General features: G+C 41.7%; 2 protein-coding genes across 9 annotated transcripts in view; both read right to left on the reverse strand.

Moving 5' to 3' along the window:
* The window catches only part of LOC307031366 (FERM, ARHGEF and pleckstrin domain-containing protein 1-like), a 62605-nt gene extending 48109 nt beyond the window's left edge, over positions 1-14496 (reverse strand). Inside the window, exons 1-2 of one of the 3 annotated variants that reach the window (XM_079668434.1) lie at positions 14230-14496; positions 6439-6639 (exon numbers count right to left, since the gene is read on the reverse strand). In XM_079668434.1, coding sequence (XP_079524560.1) covers positions 6439-6615 — 177 coding nt within the window. In that variant the 5' untranslated portion in view covers positions 6616-6639; positions 14230-14496. Of the gene's footprint in view, positions 1-6438; positions 6640-12628; positions 12777-14229 lie in introns of those variants that run through there. The other 2 variants (XM_079668433.1, XM_079668432.1) reach the window with 2 other exon arrangements.
* A 3193-nt stretch (positions 14497-17689) lies between these two features.
* On the reverse strand, positions 17690-23554 carry LOC307031253 (uncharacterized protein). 6 transcript variants are annotated; one of them, XR_013805893.1, is made up of 4 exons: positions 20813-21623; positions 19407-20712; positions 19111-19168; positions 17690-18023 (listed from the first exon to the last, which is right to left on the reverse strand). XR_013805893.1 is itself a non-coding variant. In XM_079668202.1 (4 exons), exons 2-4 carry the CDS (start codon positions 19461-19463, stop codon positions 17778-17780), a joined length of 396 nt encoding a protein of 131 aa, XP_079524328.1. In that variant the 5' UTR covers positions 19464-20712; positions 23000-23554; the 3' UTR covers positions 17690-17777. The 6 variants fall into 6 exon arrangements, 2 of the variants coding, with proteins under 2 accessions (XP_079524328.1, XP_079524327.1); XM_079668202.1 differs by lacking the exon at positions 20813-21623 and adding an exon at positions 23000-23554 and having other exon boundaries at positions 19076-19168; XM_079668201.1 differs by having other exon boundaries at positions 19076-19168.

Here is a 23554-nt window from a genome sequence, read left to right on the forward strand (position 1 = left end):
TTCAAAATAAAAGCTCCCAGATGGTATAATAAGCTTTACAGGGTCTCTATAGAAGCTGAGTTTTCAAAATAAAAGCTCCCAGATGGTATAATAAGCTTTACAGGGTCTCTATAGAAGCTGAGTTTTCAAAATAAAAGCTCTCAGATGGTAACTTGAGCTTTACAGGGTCTCTATAGAAGCTGGGTTTTCAAAATAAAAGCTCTCAGATGCTAACTTGAGCTTTAAACGGTCTCTATAGAAGCTGGGTTTTCAAAATAAAAGCTCCCAGATGCTAACCTGAGCTAAACAGGGTCTCTATAGAAGCTGGGTTTTCAAAATAAAAGCTCCCAGATGGTTTATATTGCGTCTTTAGAAGATGGGTTTTCAAAATAAAAGCTCTCAGATGGTAACTTGAGCTTTACAGGGTCTCTATAGAAGCTGTACTTTCAAAATAAAAGCTTAACAGGACCGCAGTGCCTAGATAATAAATTAGAATGACAGTTGAGCAGGAGGTCAAGTTTCAAATGCCACATTTTCATACTGCCGTTCTGTGGAGATGTATTTAAATGCTTAAGTAAACAATACATTATTCAGTCCTTCCCTGTTCCCATAAATGATACATTCATGACTGGGAGGATATTACATCTGCAAACCTAATCCAATATTTATTTTAATAGCACTGGAATGAACTGGTCTTAAGACTCAGTTGAATTGCAGGGCAGGTTGCAGCATGCACTTCCACTGTGTATACAAGTTCACATTGGCCTATAAACTCACACATCCATGGTTTAATGTGACCCTTGTGAGCCCATATAGGTTTAGTATGTTACTGTGTTGGATGGAGAAGACATTGGGGGGTTTCAACGCACACACGTCAACACACACACGGAGCAGGTCTCTGCGGATGATGATGAATGATGCCTGCCAAAGCTACTGTTAGTTCTGTAAAGCCTCCAAGAAAGCAAAAGTGGAGAGATTACTTGAAGGACCAGAAGAAAAAGTCTCTGCCATGCCGACAAGAAGTGCCATAAAACCAGCAGAGATCACAAAGCCAGTGTGCGAGCCTCACCCTGAAATAACTACGTTTACAATCCTTAAACATCACCTAGGCTCTACCCACACATGCAAACCACGGCTGCCAACTTTAGGAGTCATAAAGAAACACAATCAGAGTTTGGCTCCAAGCTTCTCATATCTTATCTCTTCCCCCTCTCCATTGTAGATATAACTCAATAAAAAGAGACACAAATGGTGGAAATAACATGCTTCAGGGCAAAATGCTGCAAGAGAGGACGTACAAACAACTCCAAATTCAATTTGAAGGTTTCAGCTGACTCTTGTCAAAAGTGTGTTGCTCTTCTCAAAGCTTAGAAAATAACTCGGGGACTTTTAGTCTGGACAGAATCGTAGCTGTCTGGTTCTGTGCATCCTAATTCACAGACTCATCACAAACTAATTTCCTCTGCTCTTGTTTGGGGTACAATAGCTAAGGTTTCAGCTGTGGAGGTTGGGCTAGAGGCTGGGTTTTCAAAATAAAAGCTCCCAGATGGTATATTGAGCTTAACAGGGTCTCTATAGAAGCTGGGTTTTCAAAATAAAAGCTCCCAGATTGTATCCTGAGCTTTACAGGGTCTCTATAGAAGCTGGGTTTTCAAAATAAAAGCTCCTAGATGGTATATTGAGCTAAACAGGGTCTCTATAGAAGCTGGGTTTTCAAAATAAAAGCTCCTACATGGTATATTGAGCTAAACAGGGTCTCTATAGAAGCTGGGTTTTCAAAATAAAAGCTCCCAGATGCTAACTTGGCCTTTTCAGGGTCTCTATAGAAGCTGGGTTTTCAAAATAAAAGCTCCCAGATTGTATCCTGAGCTTTACAGGGTCTCTATAGAAGCTGGGTTTTCAAAATAAAAGCTCCCAGGTGGTATATTGAGCTAAACAGGGTCTCTATAGAAGCTGGGTATTCAAAATAAAAGCTCCTAGATGGTATATTGAGCTAAACAGGGTCTCTATAGAAGCTGGGTTTTCAAAATAAAAGCTCCTACATGGTATATTGAGCTAAACAGGGTCTCTATAGAAGCTGGGTTTTCAAAATAAAAGCTCCCAGATGCTAATTTGGCCTTTTTAGAGTCTCTATAGAAGCTGTGTTTCAAAATAAAAGCTCCCAGATGGTTTAATATAAGCTCATTCCACATGTGTCATTTACTCCCACGTTGGCCGACAGCACAAAGGCCGATCAATTTGAAATGTCAGCGGCTGCACAATGGAGCTAAAGGGTTAGCGTGTGTGTGTGTGCATAATATGGCAAGGGACTTGTAGCTCATCTATCAAAGCCCCTAAGGGACGGGTGGTTTATCAAATGATGTTGTCTGTAAAGTGGATCTAACCCTCCCCCCTGTATCTGTTCCTCCTTTATTCCCACACACAAGTTCAAGCAGATCATAAAGCATGCAATCAAAACCTCAGAGGGAAAACACACACACACACACACACACACACACACACACACACACACACACACACACACACACACACACACACACACACACACACACACACACACACACACACACACACACACACACACACACACACACACACACACACACACACACACACACACACACACACACACACACACACACACACACACACACACACACACACACACACACACACACACACACACACACACACACACACTTCAATTTCAATTATTCACCAGGTGGGAGTTACTGACGACACTCACACACACTTCCACATCAATAATGGAGTTTCCAAGTGTGTGTGTGTGTGTGTGTTTGCCACTAATGCAGTGTGTGCCAAGGTCTCTCTGCAATGTTTAATTCATGTTATGTTTACTCAAACAATGTACATTTTTCTCAACGTCAGCTGAGAGGAAAAGACACATGACAGCCTGCTTCTTTCCATGAGAGGAAAAAGCTTTATTAAATTTGAATGGTATTCGGGCTCCGTGCTTCTAATAACAGAGGTCCAGATACAACTCTCTGGATAATGGATTCCACGTTACCTCCCATGGGAATCTGGCTAATAGAGTCTGTCCTGCGTTCCCGGCTGAGAGCCTGAGGAAACAGCTGATTTTATAAACACCAGAAATGTCAAAAAGGGCACTCAAGTTTGAGGATGAATAATGGTCTTACAAAGGGACATCACTATGTAACACCCAAGCTTCTATTGGCTAGCGCTCCAACACATTGTACATGATAGACTAAGGGGCGGGACATCTCTAAGAGGTTGACCAATCACAACAGAGGCGTCCAGCTAACCAATCAGAGCAGACTCTGGTTTCAGACAGAGGGTGAAAAGAGGTGCTGCAGCACAGGCAGTATGAGAACAATAAAGAGCTTTAGAACATCTGATCTGGCCTTCAATGTTTTCCTAACCGTGTTGACAAAATGCCCGATTCTAGCGCCAGCGTTAGTGTGAGCTGCAGGCTTATCTTTGGATTCACACGTTAGACTACACCTTCTGCACAAACACAACGGCAGGCACTGTATCAGGAGAAAGACACTTTTTTAGTCAAGCTTTAGAGACAATGCCTCCCTTATTTCACCGTGATAAGCACAGTTCCCCTCTGTGGGACTAATAAAGGTATTCTGATCCTGACAGATAAGTCTTTCATTTGGCTGGTTCACTTTCAAGGCTTTTTCTCCTCAGCTCTCTTTCCCTTCCATCCATCCTCACGCTATTGTTATTATTATTATTCCCAGTCTGGTCCTCTGCTGGTTCCCAATTTTGCAACAGCAACGAAAAGAGTGTGTGTGTGTGTGTGTGTGTGTGTGTGTGTGTGTGTGTGTGTGTGTGTGTGTGTGTGTGTGTGTGTGTGTGTGTGTGTGTGTGTGTGTGTGTGTGTGCACAAGCTATCGTTCTGTGCTGATGTTTCTTGTTTAATGTGTTGTTTGCTGTTATTTGTCTGAAAAAGGAAGGGATAGGGGAAGAAATCATGATAATAATAATAATGGATTTTATTCATAGAGTGCGTAAAGACACTTTACAGTTTTTAAGAGTTAAAACTCATAAAAACAACACACTTAAAATATATACAATGGGGTCTGAAGAGGTCTACTCTGCTTGGTGGAGAACCACAAATTGAGAAGAAGTCAATTTAGTAGGGGTGTAACGGTTCACAAACATTTCGGTTCGGTACGTACCTCGGTTTTTAGGTCACGGTTTGGTTCAGCAGAAAAAATTATCACAAAACATAAAATATTTTTGTGGTTTTTTTAATTATTAAACTATTCACTCAAATAAATACAAAATATAATAAATAAACATTAAGGTGCAGCATTTAGATGAACTGAAATAATCTGTATTTGAACTGTACTGTACTCGTACCTAAGCAGCCAGCTTGACATTAGGACTTGCTTGTCATTGTATTGTTTTTTTAAAGAAAGATGAACTTGTCCACATTGCTTGCTGAAAGGGCAGATCTGCTGGCACTAACAATGTCTCCTGCTGTGGAGAACACCCTCTCTAGGGACAGAGGTAGCAGATACAGCCAGGTAGCGCTTTGCTAACATGGCAACATAAGGATATTTGGCGTTTGTAATAGCTTTGGCTCGGTCTGAACTTGTTGCGAGTGGTGGAGGCTTATATGCTAGCGGGAGTTGGGTTTGCACTTCAGTTTTTTTTCTTTTGGTACCGGTGATATTCACGTTCGGGTGATGCCTTTTCAAATGAGTGTGCAAGTTTGATGTATTGCCGCGTAACCAATGTTAGTTGAACAACGCCGACAAACAGCTTTGGTTCGGTCCACCTGTCTTTGTCCGTTATCCTTGTACGTAACTGCAAAACCAAAATGTTCCCAAACCGGAGACTTCAATGATGCTGGAGGATTTTCGAGCTCAACTTTATCTGCGTTCACCATTTCCTCAAATTACTGACTAAATTTGAACGCATCCCTGCTCTCATATAGTATGCCTCTCGTCCAATGAAATGACTTGCTCGCTCTATGACGCGTTGAACCCAATGTGAGCAAATTACTCTGAATGCTGACGCAGCACCTGAGATTACTTCCAAAGAGTCGTTCACGTTCTCAATTTTTCACGTTATGTTCGTTAGGTACACTTGTACCTAACCAAAGGGCCCGTACCGAATAATTTCGTTACGGGTACCGTTACACCCCTATAATTTAGGATAACCACACACACACACACACACACACACACACACACACACACACACACACACACACACACACACACACACACACACACACACACACACACACACACACACACACACACACACACACACACACACACACACACACACACACACACACACACACACACACACACACACACACACACACACACACACACACACACACACACACACACACACACACACACACACACACACACACACACACACACACACACACACCTGTAGATCCCAGTTGTCTGTCAAACCGTCCACAGACACGTCCTGAGGCACTGACACACTAACAACCACATGCATTCCTGGCATTTTCCACAAGAGCCAATTAGGGCTCCTGGATCTGGCAGCTCTGGATGTTTTAGAAAAGCCAGCTGAGGCAATCCTTCTTAATTATCATCACAAAAAAACTAAGCTGATAATACAGCGTCTGGGGTTTTTCTGAATGGCCTGCAAATCACCGGCACAACAACCAAGCTCTCTTGTCAATTTGCTGCGGCCATTAATTCTGAAAACACAAGACAACTCCCACACGGAGAAGACATACCAGTGCACGGCAGCAACGACTTCATTAAAGCTGCTCTCAGAGGACGCCTTTATCCAAACAGACTCACTCAAATACAAGGATTCAAAACACATGCAAATACTTAAGAAGCCGGATGACGGTGAATACTGACCTCTACAAAGAATACAGTTATGTGTGTTTGTTACTAAGCAAATGAGAGCATAGGGATAAAGGCCATAATGATGGGAAGATAGTGACCCAAGGGAGAGGACTGCTTATTACAAACCATAATAGCATAGAGCATCATGAGAGAGAGACTGGTTAGCATTGAATCAGCCATTTGAAAAGCAGAGGCTGGGAAAGAGTTGGGAGCGAAAAGACAGATTGAGAGCAAAAGCTGCAGTGTAGACAGGAAGCTGGTTTTTATGCCACTTCCTGTGCGCCCCATAAAGTGGAGATATGACTAAAAGGTCAATGGAGCAAAGAGAACTATCCTTAAAACCCGATTGTACGTCTCATATCTTGTGTCACCTTAAACAAATTCATTCAACATTGCGGACAGGAGGTGTGTGGCGCAGTGGGTTGTGTGTTGGTGTTCGAGTCAGGGTTCAAACCCCACTGCAGTCAGCATGTCGTTGTGTCCCTGAGACTCTTCACCCCAAAGTGCTCCTGTGGGGATTGCCCACAGTATTGAGTATGTAACAAGTGACAGGTCATGTCATTGCAGAGAGGATTATGTCTGTACTCTTACAACAACAAGAACACACATAACTCACCGATATCTCGAAGACTTCCTGTGTGTCGTCGAGCATTTGGACCCGTATGGACACCTGTCTTCCTGGAGGAGTCTGAGCAGGAGGACGGTGGCCAGGCTCCAACGTTGAAATCCCAAAACTATCCGGAGCGCTCAGCCGCTGTCCGGCTGCAGAAGGCCTCTCCGCTGGTTCCACCATGATGACGGGCGATCAAGATGCTGCCTAGAATTAAAGATTCAATTCAAGGCTTTATTGTCATTTGCACAGTAGCTACAGTGTAGATAAGTCAATGTCACAGGCTCTTCCAACAGTGCAACATATATATAGGACATGGAACAAATCAAATAGTGCAAGAACGTAGAAAAATAGAAAGAACAGTTGTTTTTTATTCGTCTCTTGACTGTTTTTGAATGCCATTCCATAATGTGTTTCTGATGCACTATTTCTTAATGCTCTTATTCTCTTAAGCACAGTGCTATACTAATAAATAGTGGTACACGATAATTATCGGTCCTATATTAGGAATTATGACGTCATCCCGATAAACCCGATAAAAGTATTAATAGCCCCGATAATATACAATATATTTTTTGGGTAAAAAAAAAGAAAAGAATACTGCGGTGTGGGTGGATTGGGATGAGGGGCGCTTGTTTTTCACTCGGCTCCTCCCGTTTTGCCAGTACTGTGGTATTAGTGGTTTAGGAAGAGGGGAGTTTTCCCAAATCCAGCGCTCCCTAACTCATGCCTGGCTGTGACGTAAATGGTGTGCGGCCGTGAAGCCAGGACAGTAAACAAACATGTCGTCGGTAGTATGGGACTATTTCAAAGTTTCAGAGTTAGATAGGTCGCTTGCTATCTGTATTAACAAATGCAATGCAGAAGTTCCACGAGGAGGGGAAAAGGCAACGAGCTATAATACTTCCAACCTGATTAGTCACCTGAAACATCGCCATCGCTACGATGGTGTGTTAAAAGCGTACGAAGACGCCTGCGCTGCTAAACTAGCGGCGAATCCAAAGCCAGCTGCAAAGGCACCGGGGCTTTACCTATCGACGAGGCTTTTGAAAAAGGGTCTTGTCATTGACTGATTGACTCAATTATATTTATTTGGGGAAATAAATATGGTTACTTTGAAGAGTCAAAACTGTTCTTGGCTTTGTTTTGATCATAGTAGTAATGCTCATGTCATTTGCTCACTACTAGTCTTTTTTTTACCACCAGGTGTGCAAAAACTACAGGTACATTTAATATATATATATATATATATATATATATATATTATATTATTATCGGTTATCGGTATCGGTCTTGAGAAGCAGGAAGTTATCGGTATCGGTTTCAAAAAAACAATATCGTGCATCCCTACTAATAAACTTGCCTTACTCAACATTTGGGGTTCAGTTTGTGTCTTTCTATGCGCTTCAAGCAAGCAAAGCCAATAATGTGTTGAGTCTGTGATTTGGGGTATTTTGGTCTCCTGAGAACAAGCACTTTTTAAGCTGTAAGGATCCAGCATTCCCTCTCACATCCCAGCATCTATCCTAAATAGCATCGCATCCTGTGTGCATATATATACACAATTTCCTTATAAGGAGTTCCTGTATTTGAACAGAATGTATTTTGAGATACAAAACATGGACTTTCTGAGAAAGAAATACAATAAAATGTACATTTCCTTAGAAAACAGAGCAGCTTTCCGGTATGTTCAAATACATTCCCAACATGGAAAACATTGTGTTTGATTAGAAAATAGAAATGCGCTGACGTTTATTCAGTCTAGATTAAATTGGCCTTGCACAATGTAGGAAAAAACCACCAAGACATTTAGTCAGTGAGTCTTCAGTGTGGATTTCTTTATAGGTCAGGATGATGACATGACTGTGTATTTAAACCACAGACTACAGCAGCTACACTTTTTGAGTTTGACACACACACACACACACACACACACACACACACACACACACACACACACACACACACACACACACACACACACACACACACACACACACACACACACACACACACACACACACACACACACACACACACACACACACACACACACACACACACACACACACACACACACACACACACACACACACACACACACACACACACGGGATATCCTTCAAACCAAACAGAGCACTGTTTCAATACCAGTTCAGACACGAATCAAAGCAGATGAGATACGGTCTGAAAACACACAAAAGATGGAGGCGGAGACACTCCACCCCCCCCCCCCCCCCTCTCCTCTCTGTTCTCTCAGACACCCCCACCTCCATCCCACCCTTGATAAACCTCAACCTCAGACAATAAATATCCCCTCAGATGGTTGGTGACATCAGGGCTGAGGAATGTTTTCAGTCAGTGGGCAACGCAGGGATGAATTGTGCCAACACACAAACACACTGGTGTCTATGGGAAGGAATGGGAGGTGTACTTACAAGACAGATAATTAAATCCCTCCAATTCCTGTTTTGTCCTTGGTTCGGACACATTGGGTCATTATCGCTTTGTCGATAAATCAATACGTCATTAGGGATCCATTGGGCGGTGCTTCGATCTTTCTCAGTAGTTACATGTTCAAATCCTCCTCTCCTGAGCATCCTCATCAAAGTCCATATTTCAACACAGATGTCATCAGGTTGATTCCAAGTCTCCAAGCTTTCTTTGCCCACATCTGGAGAATAAAAGCTGCTGTATAATTTGTGGTGTTTTGTAGAGACTATCTTTAAAATCCACAGAGTGACGGTCATTTCTCTGAAAGACGGGATGTTAAATGACTCATTGGTGAAGGCGCTGTGCCCCGTCGTCTTTAAGGGAAAGGGGCTGAAAATATTAATCAAAAAAAGAAAATAATCATCTCCGACCAGCGAGCCAAGAGAGGCATCTTCAAGGCTTTATTTGGGCGTTAGGGATAAGAAGCTTGTACATTAAAAAGCAATTATTTCCTCGATGAATTGAACAAATAATGAGATAATGAAAATATGTGTAACCGTACAGCAGGGTCTTCAGATAGGCACAGTCCAAAAGAAGAGGCCCCGGATATGGCACATGTCTACAAGCTCCAGGGTGTTTGACCTCTGACCCCTGATTGAAAGTGCTCTTCTTTCCTGAATCAAAGATATATTGCCCTAAAACATGTGTAATAATCTGTATTTTCGCCTCTCTCTTTCAAACCTAATCTAGTGTTTGATTTCCAACGTGAGAACTGAATCTCTGCAGAATTCAACACGCCATCTTTTACTAATCCCTCCACCTGCAAACCAACAAAAGCTGAAACTGGAAACTGGGTAAGTGACCTGACAATAAAAAAAAGGACCTGACATTCAAGTTACTCATTACACCTGTGGGAAAAAGCCTTTTGTTCTTATGCTCTACTTCCCGATGCACTGAAAGGAACACGGTATTGGTTGTTTATCAGTCGTTTGGTATCTTCCAGAGAATCAAGCTTTGACAAAAAGAAGAAGTTTTACCTCTGGTGTGAAACCCTACTGCCTTTTGGTCTCTCAAAGCAAAACACTGCCTCATTATTCACTCACAAGAAGGTGCCAATTACCCTGACAAACATCAGTGGATCATACTGTGCAAACAGAAGTGTTGGTTAGTTGCACGTCGTCAGCCTCTCTGCACTCACTCATCATTTAAGCAGCATGTAGGGTTAATGCGAGGGCTTTTTAAGAGTGTTTTTAAAACCGCAAACATAAAACAGCAACTACAGTAAGAGTACAGAGTGCATAGTATACTTTTCCAACATCAAGCTACTTAAAAGCAGAAGTACACACATCCTTTACTCAAGTAGAAGTACAGATACTCGTGTAAAAGTAGAAGTACTGACTAAACTTCTTAACTCAAGTCAAAGTAAAGAACTTTGAAATGTACTTCAGTAAAAAGTACCCATAACTAGCAGCTGTTTTAAAGAGTACCTGACCTCCCTTTATATTAATAGAACAATAATGTCATTGTTAGCTAATGAATGTTTCCATGGTGACCAACGGCAACATGACAACGTTTCCATTGGTCCCTCTTCTTTAGAGAAGACCAGGAAATGATGGATACACGGATCGTGTTCAAATCAATAGGCACGCAATGACTCTGAATAATAATGATCACGCCACCAAACACACATTCAGACTAAAGGAACCAGCCTGTTTGGAAAATGAGAGAAGTAGAAAGTACAGGTATTTGAGTTCAACATGTAATAAGTACAAAGTACAGGTATTTGTGTTCAACATGTAAGAAGTAGAAAGTACAGGTATTTGAGTTCAACATGTAAGAAGTAGAAAGTACAGGTATTTGAGTTCAACATGTAAGAAGTAGAAAGTACAGGTATTTGAGTTCAACATGTAAGAAGTAGAAAGTACAGGTATTTGAGTTCAACATGTAAGAAGTAGAAAGTCGTCAGAAATATAAGTAGTGGAGTAAAGTACTGATACCTAAAAAATGTAATTGAGTAAAGTAACAAAGTGTTTGTACTCCACTACTTCCCACCTCTGCATAAAAGTATTAGCATCAAAAGTGACCGGGTTGATTCAAGTCATGGAGAATAATTCCACTTTATCTCCAAAGAGTAGAAACTTGGCAGCCGGAGTTTCATCAGCTCCTCAGTAGGGGCTCTTCTGGGGATTATTAATGGAGTTAGTAGAGAGGAATACAGATCACACGGGCACAAAGGAAGCCACTGTGGGAGCGTCCAGCTTTAAAGCTCGAAGGGAACGAGGCCTCTTCGCAGCCTTTGAACTGGTGTTGGCTGAAAGTTTCCCAAGAGTTTGTGAGAGGGAAGCCAGGCTCTGGGAATCGGATGTGAGCGCAAGTGTAAACAAGTGCATCAACAGAGAAGGCTTTATGTTTAACAGGGCAAATCTGGTTTTAATTATTTCAAACAAATGAAAAATTAAATATGTTGAAGTTCACATAAACTGGGTAAATCCTGTGGTGTTGCATAATAAGCAACATTCGCCAGTTTTGAAACAGGCCTGACGAGCAGCAGTGGATAAATCTGTGATGCCCAAAATACAGAAATGGTGATTTAAAAGAGGAAGAATTTAACTACAAAAGGGGATGTGATGGACATGTGGGTTTTACTCCCACAGGGCTAAACTAACCTAGCTTAATTTGTAGGTTTACCATTTTAAAATGTAATTTATAATACCAATATCTCCTTTATTCTGACCAAAACCCCTAAATATATTCAGCTTTCTTCACGCAAACTGGTTTAAAAGACTAAAAGGCACATTTAAAAAGCTGGAACCAGTTGTCTATACAACGTTAGAATCTCATAATACAAGAAAGCAGAGGGAATCGTTCAGGAATAGGTCTATTGTTTAGTAAAGACAGAATTTGGATTGGTATTATGACAAGAAAATATGTGAAAAAAGTGACTCTGCTATTCCCAGTCCATCTGTCATCACTTGGAAAAGATCCTACATTCACTGAGAAACGTTTTGGGAATGGTTGCATTCAGTAAATGACCCTCATATTAGGGCTACTCAATTAAATCGTATTTTAATCGTGATTATGGCTTGCAACGATTACGGAAACAACGTAATCTAAATAAAACGATTTTTTTATTTTCAGTTGAGTTATACTTAAAGTTCAGGGTAATCAACTGTTAAAAACATACTGTTCAAATGCTTTTTCTCCAATAAATAGATGTTTTCAAAGTAAATGGATAATCGTTTTTAATAATTGTGATATCAATTATTGACCCAGTGGAGTGAGTGGAATATGTTGAACCAAAATGTTGGCTATATGTTAAGGAGTTTTCAGGTTGTGACAGTGCACTGCAACATGTTTGTTGGTATTTATTATTTTGATATTATTTATTCAAATGTAGACATGAATGTATAATTTATTTTTTATCGGTTTTTCAGTTGATTACCCTGAACGTATAGCTCAACAGTTAAAAAGTTCAAATTATTATTTGTATTTGTTTTAAAGTACAATAAATGGATGTTTTCAAAGTCAATGAATAATCACATTTAATAATCGCAATTACAATTATTGACCCAAATAATCGATATTATGATTTTTGCCATAATCGAGCAGCCCTACCTCATATTATGCAGTGTGAGTCCCAAAGTCAATAAGTAATCCAAAAACAAGTCAAGAACGATAATATCAAAAGGTTCAAATGCAATGCAAATGAGTTCGGAGACATTATTAACATGCACAACACCGTTGGAGAGAATTCATCCATTACCTGTGTGTGTTACCCATCAACAGGAGGATCATATTAAATAAAAAGCTACTGATCAAATCCAAATATCACAGCTACAACCTGACAAGAGATCAAGGCCGAAACACAACACGGCTCTTGACAGATCGATGGGCTGAGCTTCGTACGACGTTTTATCAAAGTGACACTCTGCACCCGGCGAGCCATTAAGCTGCTCTACTGCTCTCAGGAGAGTGTGTGTGTGTGCGTGAGCGTGTGTGTGTGTGTGTGTGTGTGTGTGTGTGTGTGTGTGTGTGTGTGTGTGTGTGTGTGTGTGTGTGTGTGTGTGTGTGAGCGTGAGTGTGTGTGTGTGTGTGTGTGAGAGCGTGAGCGTGTGTGTGTGAAAGAATAAAAGAAAGGGAGTGTTACACCAATTCTCCAAGTGTTATGGGTGTGATATTGATTCAAACAGAGAATTGGCGAAAGGGCAATGTCGTGAATATATTTCTGTCAATTAGAAATGTTTGCCATCTGTTCTGCCATTACGTTTTTACACAAACATCTTTCTAGAAATGGTGGAGGAGAGAGTGTGTGCGTGTGCGTGTGTGCGTGTGTGTGAGAATAAAAGAAAGGGAATGTTACACCAATTCTCCAAATGGTATGGGTGTGATATTGATTTGAATAGAGAATGTCACGGATGATATATCGATTGACAACAACCCTATATTCGAAGAAGCAACATCTACATCATCGATTTGTCCAAAAACACCTCCTTCCTAAACCCTCAAACACACTAATAAAGATTATTTTTACACTGATGTAACGATTAGAAGAGCCAGAGATAAAAGGTAAATAAAGGGTATCTATCTTTTTAACCCCCATGCTCCACCAACCATTAAGACAAAGCTGACCCTGTGCTCTGACCTCACTCTGAAATGGGGGGCGGTGCAAAAAAGACCACATGCCCCCAAGAGATCAATAAATGAAAGGAGGTTTGTTTGTCACCTCAGAGGTGCCATTTAGATCCTCCAGGGTATGATGGTCAGTGTTTATGACAAAACCTAGAAAGAGGGACATAACCCACAACATGCAGCAGCTTTTTAAGTGAAATAAACTATTTTAAAAGCAGCGTGCAATGCCCCAGGATGTAGGTTAGCGGAGTAATCCTTTAGGCTATGGCTAAAGCAACCTGATCACACCCAAGAGACGGATTGTGTGTGTGTGTGTGTGCTCAACATTAATATGCATGTGATGACAATGACAAGCCTATTGTGAGGTTTGGTGAATGGAAATTAAAGCAACATGAAAATCCACGATATAAAAACAAACATCACCCGAAGTAAATGCCACGTTAAAGATGTGAAACCACACGTTAAGTTAGTGAGAAACGTTGCAATGCGTGTTAACGTTTTAAGCACTTTATTGGAGATCCTTGTCTATGATTAAGCTTACAGTAAAAGCTGGAGCTCAGCCGATTAGGAAAATGAACAGGCTGGTTGCAATGGAAGCGAGATTACACTTCAAGATATCTCATTGAACACTCGTTTCCTTTGGAGTGGCTAAATGTGGCTAAATCACAAGTAAGTGAGGTTTATATATACACCGTGTAACCTCGCTTTATAACCCGGATAGCATGATTTCCTTACCCCCCTCTTCTCTGTCTTCAGGATCCACAGATTGTCCCTCAGTAAAGAGCTTTTATTTCCCACTCGGTGCTGGAAGTTTTGCTCGGTTTTAGTCCTTTTTTGTGCAGCCAAGCCGCTCCCTCTCAGGTGGGACGTGGTTTCTGCTCGGTAGCCATTGCAACAAATGTGGGGAAACCGTGCATGGAGCTTTTCTACTGGAACAATAAAGAGCTACACACCGCCTACAGTGTGAGGAAGGCAGGGAGAAAGGGCCACAATGGCGGGTGAACAGCGCCACTAAACGGTGGTACGGTGCAAATGCAGCTTGGAGGTAAAAGGGTTTCAGTTTTTTACGGAAGACGGATCATGACATAAGTAGCCTATAAATAAATATATGCATGTATGAATAAATACAGGAATACATTAATAAATACGGTAATACATTAATTAATACAGGAATAAGGAAATAAATACAGAAATAAATAAATGTGGAAATAAATTAAGGAATAAATTAATAAATGCATACATAAATATAGAAATGTATATATTATATATATTTGGTCTAGCCATCAACATAAAAAAGACCCAAATCCTCCACCAACCAGCACCAAACAGCAGTAGGCCTACGCCTGTCCTACCCCCAAACATCTCCATTGACAACATCAGACTGGAACATGTGGACTACTTCCCTCCTATCATCAGAAGCTGTTATTGATGATGAAAAACACCATCGCCTCAGCTGTGCCAGTGGGGCTTTCTCAAGGCTAAGGGAGAGAGTCTTTGAGAACCGTGACCTCCAAACAAAGACCAACATCTTGGTCTATAAAGCTGTGGTGCTTCTGTATGGATGAGAAGCCTGGACCACATACAGCAGGCACTTAAAGGCACTTGAGGCATACCATCAGAGATCCCTCCGAAAAATCCTCAGGATTAGTTGGGAGGATCGGCGCACTAACACCAGCGTCCTGGAGGAGGCTGACATTCCCACCATTGCCCAAAACCAGCTCAGATGGACTGGCCATTTTATCCGCATGCCTGACTCTCGCCTCCCAAAACAAGTCCTTTATTCCCAGCTTGTTAAAGGGAAACGGGCCCCTGGAGGCCAAAAGAAGAGGTACAAAGATAACATAAAAACAAACCTAAAGAAGTGCCACATAGACCTGAAAGCTTGGGAAGACATGGCAACAGACAGGGCGACCTGGAGGGTCCGTGAGGGTGCTGCATATAATGATGATCTCTGCCATGCTGCACAAGACAAACGCAGACTCAGGAAGGAGAGCAACCACCAAACAGGTCCAACCCAAACCCTCCACCACTACATTCCCCTGTCCACACTGCACAAGAATAATCGGGTCCAGAATCGGCCTCTATGCCCACCTGAAGACCCACAAGGACCAAGAAGGACAGTCATACTCGACGAGTGACCCCCGACGATGTTTATGTCTCTGTGATTCTGTGTGTGTGTGCAGGGGCATTTAGTGACCCCCCCCCCCCCCCCCGTCGACAATTTACTAGCAGCAGTTACTTACGGCATTGAGTTGGGCCGGTCGGATAAGTCACCATAAGTATAATTTATTGTGTTAACACTGTAAACTTGACAGTTTTTTGAACCCGCACCGCCTAGTGGTTAAAGCATGTTATTGAATTTTGTTGAATATTTTATATTTGATGAATTTTTTTTAATATTAAGAGTACATACAAAATAGGGGGAAAGTAGAAGGTCAATGATAGAAATATAGAATAGAAAATATCAAGATACTGTGATCTCAACCATAAAACAGTTTAGCGGACGACATCCAAAGATAGGAGGATGTGCAAAACAGACAAACTAAGGCTTTATTTAAACTTTAAAGAATACTTGAAGTTAAGCTCTTATTTTGAATAAGAACTTTGGGGGTATCTACAGATAAATATTAAGCCTGACAAAGTACTGAACGTCTAATATATTGCATAGTTTATTTTGGCCCTTGACAATCCCCTTCCCTGAATTTGACTCAGGTGTAACTAAAGTCAGATTTAAGGGTTGCATATATTTCACATCATTAATCAGAATCTGCAAAGTAACTAAAATAAATGTAGTGGAGTAAAAATACCAGGTTAACCTCTGAATTGAAGTGCAGTAGTACATGCTGCTGTAACAAAAACATTTCCCAACTTGGGATCAATAAAGTATCTTAGGGTTAGAAAAGATCTGAGTGATGTTAAATTAGCACAACTCATAATAAAAAGTGAACCTCACATGTCAAAGCAGTTCACTTTACTAGGATAATATCAGGAAACAGATTGCCTCAACATTCAAGTGAGCTGAACTTAAAATGTTAAGCTGTTGTAACAAAGACATTTAAATGGTAATAATCACATTTCATTTGTATTTTAATGTTTATTTAGCCGGGACAATGCATATCAATGAACACTTAAAGAAAATGTGTCAAGCGTAAATACGCCAGATGTTAGCTTTGAGCTAAAGTCCATCTGCAGTCCCTCACACAAAACATTTAAGAAAAGGACATTTTACAAACATAGCAAAAACAAATACATGATATGCAAAAAGTGCAAGAGCAGCATACACAAGTATTTATCCCATGGTAATAGAATAGAGCAGCAACGACATATAAAGTGTAAGAGCAGATGCCCCTGTGTTAAAGTGCATTTAGCGCTGATTGCACGTCTGGTTGTTTCTCATCCATTCTTTGAGTTGACCTTTAAAAACTATTGAGTGGGACAATCTGTATCTCAGTTGGGAGGCTGTTCCAGAATGAGCTGCCCTTAATGGAGAGGACATTTTGTCCACAAGTGGTCCGTCTACGCTACGGTGGACTTCAGTCTCCTCTGGTTTCTGACCTAGTGCAGCGCCCAGTGTGTTTGTTGAATTCCTGTGATGAAGCGCACTCCCTCACTAACATGGTCTTAACTATTTGTTTTTTCAGAAAGGTAGTACATGTTTTTTCAGAGTTGTCTTTATTTCAGTTAAAGTTATAAAAACAGTTTACATAGACAAACTAATAAAATGCATCTAAATTAATTTGTCAGTCTGTAAAATACACAAGCACCAAGAAATCACCATTTCCTTTGTTCAGACCTGGAGGCCATCTTGTCCCAGTGCTCAAAGGGGGAGGCGGAGTCTTGGACGCGATTGGTCAGGAAATGTGTGATTTTATGAGCGTCAATTAGGTTAAAAACTATCCGTTTTAAGCAGACCTTGTTGTTTTTAAAGGTATAATATTTATGTTGATGCTATAAGGAATGTACTTAAGCCGTTAGGGTTTTATTAAATGTAGACAACAGTGTTTAATTTTGTATTAAACCCTTCACTCCGGTTTCAGAACCATGACTTGATTGGCCAGGTTGGAGTGGGAAGGCGGGCAGTCTCCTATAAATGTGGTTGGGAAGAAAGGGGAAGGAGCACTTTGTGTTTGTTCCTTGCTGGAGAACGCAGCACCAGGCATGCAGTTTGTTTGTGCTGTGGAATAATGATGAAGGCTAAGAATAAAACACCCGTTTATTTTTGCAAGAAAACCCTCTCTCCACGTATCGTTCTTTCACCTAGACCTCCCATCGTAACAATTCCCCTAAGGGTATTCAAAAGTGTTCTTTAGTTGTTGAGGGTATTGCAAATTTAGGGCGTAGATGAGTCCAAAAAGTAGGCACATGGCATCTGGGAGAGTATTGATGTCGGCCATCACCATTTTCCGTTCCAATATGATGGCGATAGCTGGCGGTGCAAGGTGGAGTGAGTCAGGTGAAGCCAGGCTGTGTTCAGGGATGACTGTAAGGATCCAGATGGAGCTGTTGGAGATGTCCAGGTCATCACAATCCTATAACATAGACAACAGTAACATTACAACCACAATAACATTTTAAATGCAGAGTTTACCTTGGCCTGCTGAAGGCCCACTTTTGGCCAGTATCATAACAAAAGCTCAAATGTATTTATGTAACATAAGGGACAGGATCAAATAGATTGGCCGTCCTGTGGCGTAGAATTAAATAATTAGACCCTCCAGAAAAACACGATTCTGCGATCGCAGAATTTACCGCATAATCAGCAAAATGGCGCAGATTTCTAAAAGGCCGCATAATCCCCGCATTTTTCCACACAAAGTTAAGAAAAAAAAGTTAACTCGTCTTGACGTGACGTCATCAGCTCGCGCATCACAGAATGTAAACACTGTATGAACGTGTGGAGCTCACACGATAAGAGAAAACACCAAGATGAAAAAATCTAATCCATCTCATTTACCCACGAACATTTCTACTAAAGACCGGGCAAAAAGTGGGGGGAAACTATTCTGCACCCCGTGCAACTGTGTGTTGGAGCATAAGAGAAAATCGACGGGGACGACCCACTTTGATTCATTCAAACATTCGAAAATGCTTTCTGCTGCTGCGGACAAGAAAGCCAAATAACTCACGTTCACCGAGGCATCAACCTCCAAAACCCTTTCGAGGGCTACAAGAAACGAAGTGAGTAGTCTACAAGATTGAAGCTGGTCAGATAACGAACGAGTAAATGAAAACAGAATGAGGCGGAGAAGTGTGTGTGTGTGTGTGTGGGGGGGGGGGGGGGTGTGTGTGTGAGATTAAAAGAGCCCAATTGCTTTTACAATAAATAAACATTGAATGTGTTTAATTGAATAGTAAAGGGGTTTAACGTTAGTGGCAGGTTGTGTGTGAGAGAGTAAATAAGACAGCCCAATATATATAAAAAAAAAATCGATAATGTTTTTCCGCATATTTTGCATATTTTGCAACGTTCCGCAGTTTCACCGCATAAAATCACATAAAACCCCGCATGTTTAATCGCATAAAGTATTTTTGCCCTCGTTTTTCTGGAGGGTCTAAATAATGATGAAAAAAGACTAGTTACAAAGCAAGTCTTGAAGAAGTCATTGTTTTCATCACCCAGGATGACAGGAAGGCCTCGGAGGACTGCTGTTCGCTTGCCATTAACATCTATACCCTGAAATAAATTGAAACACACATTCCTCATAAGTGGTCAATAAGAATTTGTTAAAAAATGTATGTTATGCGTATGAAAAACATACCGCTGATGCCACCTGTTGCAGATACCCCTCAAGTTGCGACAGACACATTAATTTCTCAAGTGTTTAAAATGGTATGAATTAACAACATATTTTAATTAAAGACTTATCGGCATATTTAGGAGGAAATATATTTTTACATGACATCACTCTCACCTCCCAGCCTTGTTCTCCGAGCTTCTGAAAAAAACAATCACAGAAAGCAAAGGACATTTACAGTTTCTCAATTGCTAAACCCACTATTTAGAATCAAAATTCATTTCTTCAAAACAAGAACATAGCCATCTAAACAGAAACACACTTGCCATAACTCTGAATATCTTTTGCAAAATGCACTTACATGACCAAAACTGAAAATACTGGTCACAAAAAAGAATAAGTCGATCGAAACAGAACAAATTGTCCTCTAATGAGACAAATGTGTTTTCATAACTGAAACTCCGGTCACCATAATAACACATTCTACCATAACAATATAAATTTCTTGCAAAGTGCTCGAAGGCACTCAAAACTAAAAATACCCCTTCCAAAACCAGATACCTTCTCCAAAAACAAACATTTGTCAGCTCATGAGAAGACTATTTGAACAGTCATTACTAAGTGGCACACTAAATACTGACTACAATCATCAATACACAAACCTCAAGCTATCGATATTGGAAACTGAACGGAAAACTGACAAGTTGGGAGAAACAAAGTTACATATAGGAAAAACAGTTTGTTACTGTAACTATGTCATTGTTTTTATTGTCTCATTTTCAGAAGAGCACCGTAACAGAAACAAAAGATGAATAGCAATACACTGGGAAAAAACATAACATGGGTAAATGATGTAAATCAGCAGTAAAGCAGAGAATGAGATCTATATAGCTTTACTGATCTGCTCTTTGCCGTCTGTCTGGCCACATAGCCTCATCTACGTCACAGCGTATGTCTTCCCTTGCAAGGCAGCGTGGGAAATATCTCCTTGCGTGTCGACACCACCCTTGACAGGATTCCGCAGAGATGTCCCGACAGCCAGCATTCATTGCGTCCAAAAGGGGCATTCTGTCATGAGGATGATGGTCATAAACCTTCCATCTCCAGGCAGAGAAGAACTCCTCAATGGGGTTTAGAAAGGGGGAGTATGGAGGGAGGAACTCCATGGCCATGTGTGGATGAGCCTCAAACCATGCCCTCACGTCACGAGAGGAATGCCACACTGTCCCATATGACCACGTCAACCGACCTCACTGGATCCCTCTCTTCTGGTGGAACAAGTCGGGATGTGAGCAAGGACGCCTTGTGTCGAGATAGCCGCACACAATGTTATGTTTCCTCCCCTTTGGCCTGGAACAAAGACTGTTGCTCTTTGCCCAATAAGGTTCCTCCCACGTCTCCTCGCTTTGGAGAGGTTGAAGCCTGCTTCATCCACATATACAAAAACATGTGGTAATGCATTGCCTTCCAGCTCCATCATTCGCTAAAGAAAATGAAACAAACAGAGGACCGTTTTACATTACTGTAAGCAGTGAGACATACTAAAAATATAGGCAAGCCTTCACTGTGATTGAGGTCCTTACCTGTACATACCGGTGCCTTAACTCCTTCACACGGTCAGAGTGGCGTTCAAAAGGAACCTTATAGATCTGTTTCATTCTGAGGTGTTGCCTCTTTAACACCCGGTCAATGGTTGCAACACTTATAGACTGAATGTTACTGAAGACATCCTGCTCTGCAATTATTCTGGCCTGAATCTCCCTTAAGTGGATTTCATTGTTGGCCACAACCATATCAACAATGGCAGACTCTTGTTCTGGAGTAAAGGCCTTTCCTCTGCCACCAGGGCGGGGTGCTCTTTCAGGTCTATCAATACATACTTGAGAATGTTATGTACTGTAATATAAAAACAGTGATCGAAACCTACATCAAAATAGAAATGCATGAAGTGCTGTAAAAAAGGGTTACAGTAGCTTACCTATTTTCGTGCCTGAAGATCCTAATAATGGATGCCACTGTTGATCTCCGTATATTGGGCTGAACCCTTTGGCCAGCCTCACTGAGGGACATGCCATGGTTTATGACGTGGTCCACAATAGTTGCACGGGTGTTGTCCGAAACTACTGTTCGCATTGGTCCCCTTTCAACTCTTCCACCACGCAGAGTACAGCCCTCCCTCTTCCTCTCTGAACATGAGGGTTCCCTCTTCCTCTCTGAACATGAGGGTTCCCTCTTCCTCTCTGAACATCAGCCCTCCCTCTTCCTCTCTGAACATCAGCCCTCCCTCTTCCTCTCTGAACATGAGGGTTCCCTCTTCCTCTCTGAACATCAGCCCTCCCTCTTCCTCTCTGAACATCAGCCCTCCCTCTTCCCCTCTGAACATCAGCCCTCCCTCTTCCTCTCTGAACATCAGCCCTCCCTCTTCCTCTCTGAACATCAGCCCTCCCTCTTCCTCTGAACATCAGCCCTCCCTCTTCCTCTCTGAACATCAGCCCTCCCTCTTCCTCTCTGAACATCAGCCCTCCCTCTTCCTCTCTGAACATGAGGGTTCCCTCTTCCTCTCTGAACATCAGCTCTCCCTCTTCCTCTCTGAACATCAGCTCTCCCTCTTCCTCTCTGAACATCAGCCCTCCCTCTTCCTCTCTGAACAACAGGGTTCCTTCTTCCTCTCAGAGCTCCTCTACCTACTCGATCAGCCATTGTGTTTACACAAACATCTTACTGAAGTGAGGGAGGTCTTTTATAGGATTCTCACTAATTACAATTACTATAGGAAATTCATTGATGTCAGCTGTGAGCAATTCATTTACATGGAAGTGAAGTACTCAATTCACCCCAATACAAAAAAAAACATTTCTCAATGTGCAAAAAGGAAAAGACCACAATTACTGACTGTAAAAATGTATTGCTCTCCTATCAACTATAGCTAATCCTCCCCATATGAACATCTCAAAGAGCTATGCAAGTCATATCAAATATTTTAAGTACAGTCATGCAAATTCTATCATGTAAATGTTTTCAATGTAACATCATTACTGTAAGGTATACAGTACATTCCATGGAGTTACCTTTTTCAATGGGGTGATTGACTGATAACAAGTGTTCATATTTTGCACATCAAGTGTCAATTAGTGTAGCTATGGTCTAAGTTTATGAGGAAGTGTTATCCACTGTGAGAAGATTATTTTTGTTTTGTTAGACATGAGTTACACAAAAGATTTTTGATCTTTGTGTAGAGAATTGTAACTTCAGTTAGAGAGTTGTGTGATCTGTTTTGCAAAACACTGCTTAGCATCTGCATTTTGTGTGATATCAATGATACATGGTATACTGTTGTAGAGAAATGGTTTTCTGTTTCGATGGCTGTGCTGTTGGTTTGATGAAAGGAATTTTGATTCTAAATAGTGGGTTTAGCGATTGAGAAAAACTGTAATGGTGTGTAAAAAGACAAATTATAAACCACATTATGATGAAAGTTAAATATTCGACTGCAGTGGTCCTTGTACCTGATCTGCGGCGCCACACTTTTCTCTTGTTTGGCTTTTGACCATCGTGCTTTTCAAACCCTCATTCTCCCGGTTGACAGATTTGACCTTACTCTCCATATCGGTGACCTTGCCCTTCAGGTCCCATGCTTGACGCTTTGTGCCCGTAAGCATACACAACCGAATCATCAACAGGAGTGAGTCACCAGATTTATTCTAGCCCACTACAGAACGTGCTTTTTAAACATTCACCTCTATCACATAGGAACCTTTGGTTGGAGTCACCTGAGATGAGTGTCTTCTTCCGCACTTGCAGCGCCCATTCCTGTAATTTTATTTATGGTATGTGGGTGAGTGAAGGGTTCCTGACGGGGTGGGGGGCCAGGTGCTGCCGCAGAGGCCCGGTCGGGTGGGAGGTGGATGCCTCAGATAATGGGCTTGAGTTCATTAAGAATTTCATTGTGCCCTGCATCGTCATTGCTTCTGTGGAGTCTACATCCACCTCAGGCCATGTTACGCCTTCAAGGGGCTCCGCAGCCAGCAACTCTGGCTCCCTCTGCTGTGGGGTCTGTGGGTGAGAGGAGAGATGGCATTACTGCACGGGAGAGCAACATTACTGTAGGTCTGCTCTGTGGTGTTGTCTGTTATCTGTGGGGGTGAGGAGGAAAGGGAGGAAGGGGTAACGGAGGGGCAGGCTAAGGAATCAGCCCGGGGTAACGTTGAGATAGCGGAGGCTGGGTACCATCGCCAGGTCCCCCCGCCGTCACCGTCCCCCCGACGTACAGAGGCTTAGGGAAGTAGATGATGTGGTGGACGGGATGGGGGGACGAGGAGAGGTGG

Source organism: Notothenia rossii (assembly GCF_949606895.1).
Source record: "Notothenia rossii genome assembly, chromosome: 3".
Lineage (NCBI taxonomy): Eukaryota > Metazoa > Chordata > Actinopteri > Perciformes > Nototheniidae > Notothenia > Notothenia rossii.

Coding starts and splice junctions, on each gene's coding strand:
- LOC307031253 (XM_079668202.1), bottom strand. CDS start 19,463: ATGTCCTTTGCTTTCTGTGATTGTTTTTTTCAGAAGCTCGGAGAACAA. Junction 19,169..19,406: donor TCGGAGAACAAGGCTGGGAG/GTGAGAGTGATG, acceptor AATTTATTTCAG/GGTATAGATGTTAATGGCAA. Junction 18,024..19,075: donor ACTTCTTCAAGACTTGCTTT/GTAACTAGTCTT, acceptor TCTATGTTATAG/GATTGTGATGACCTGGACAT.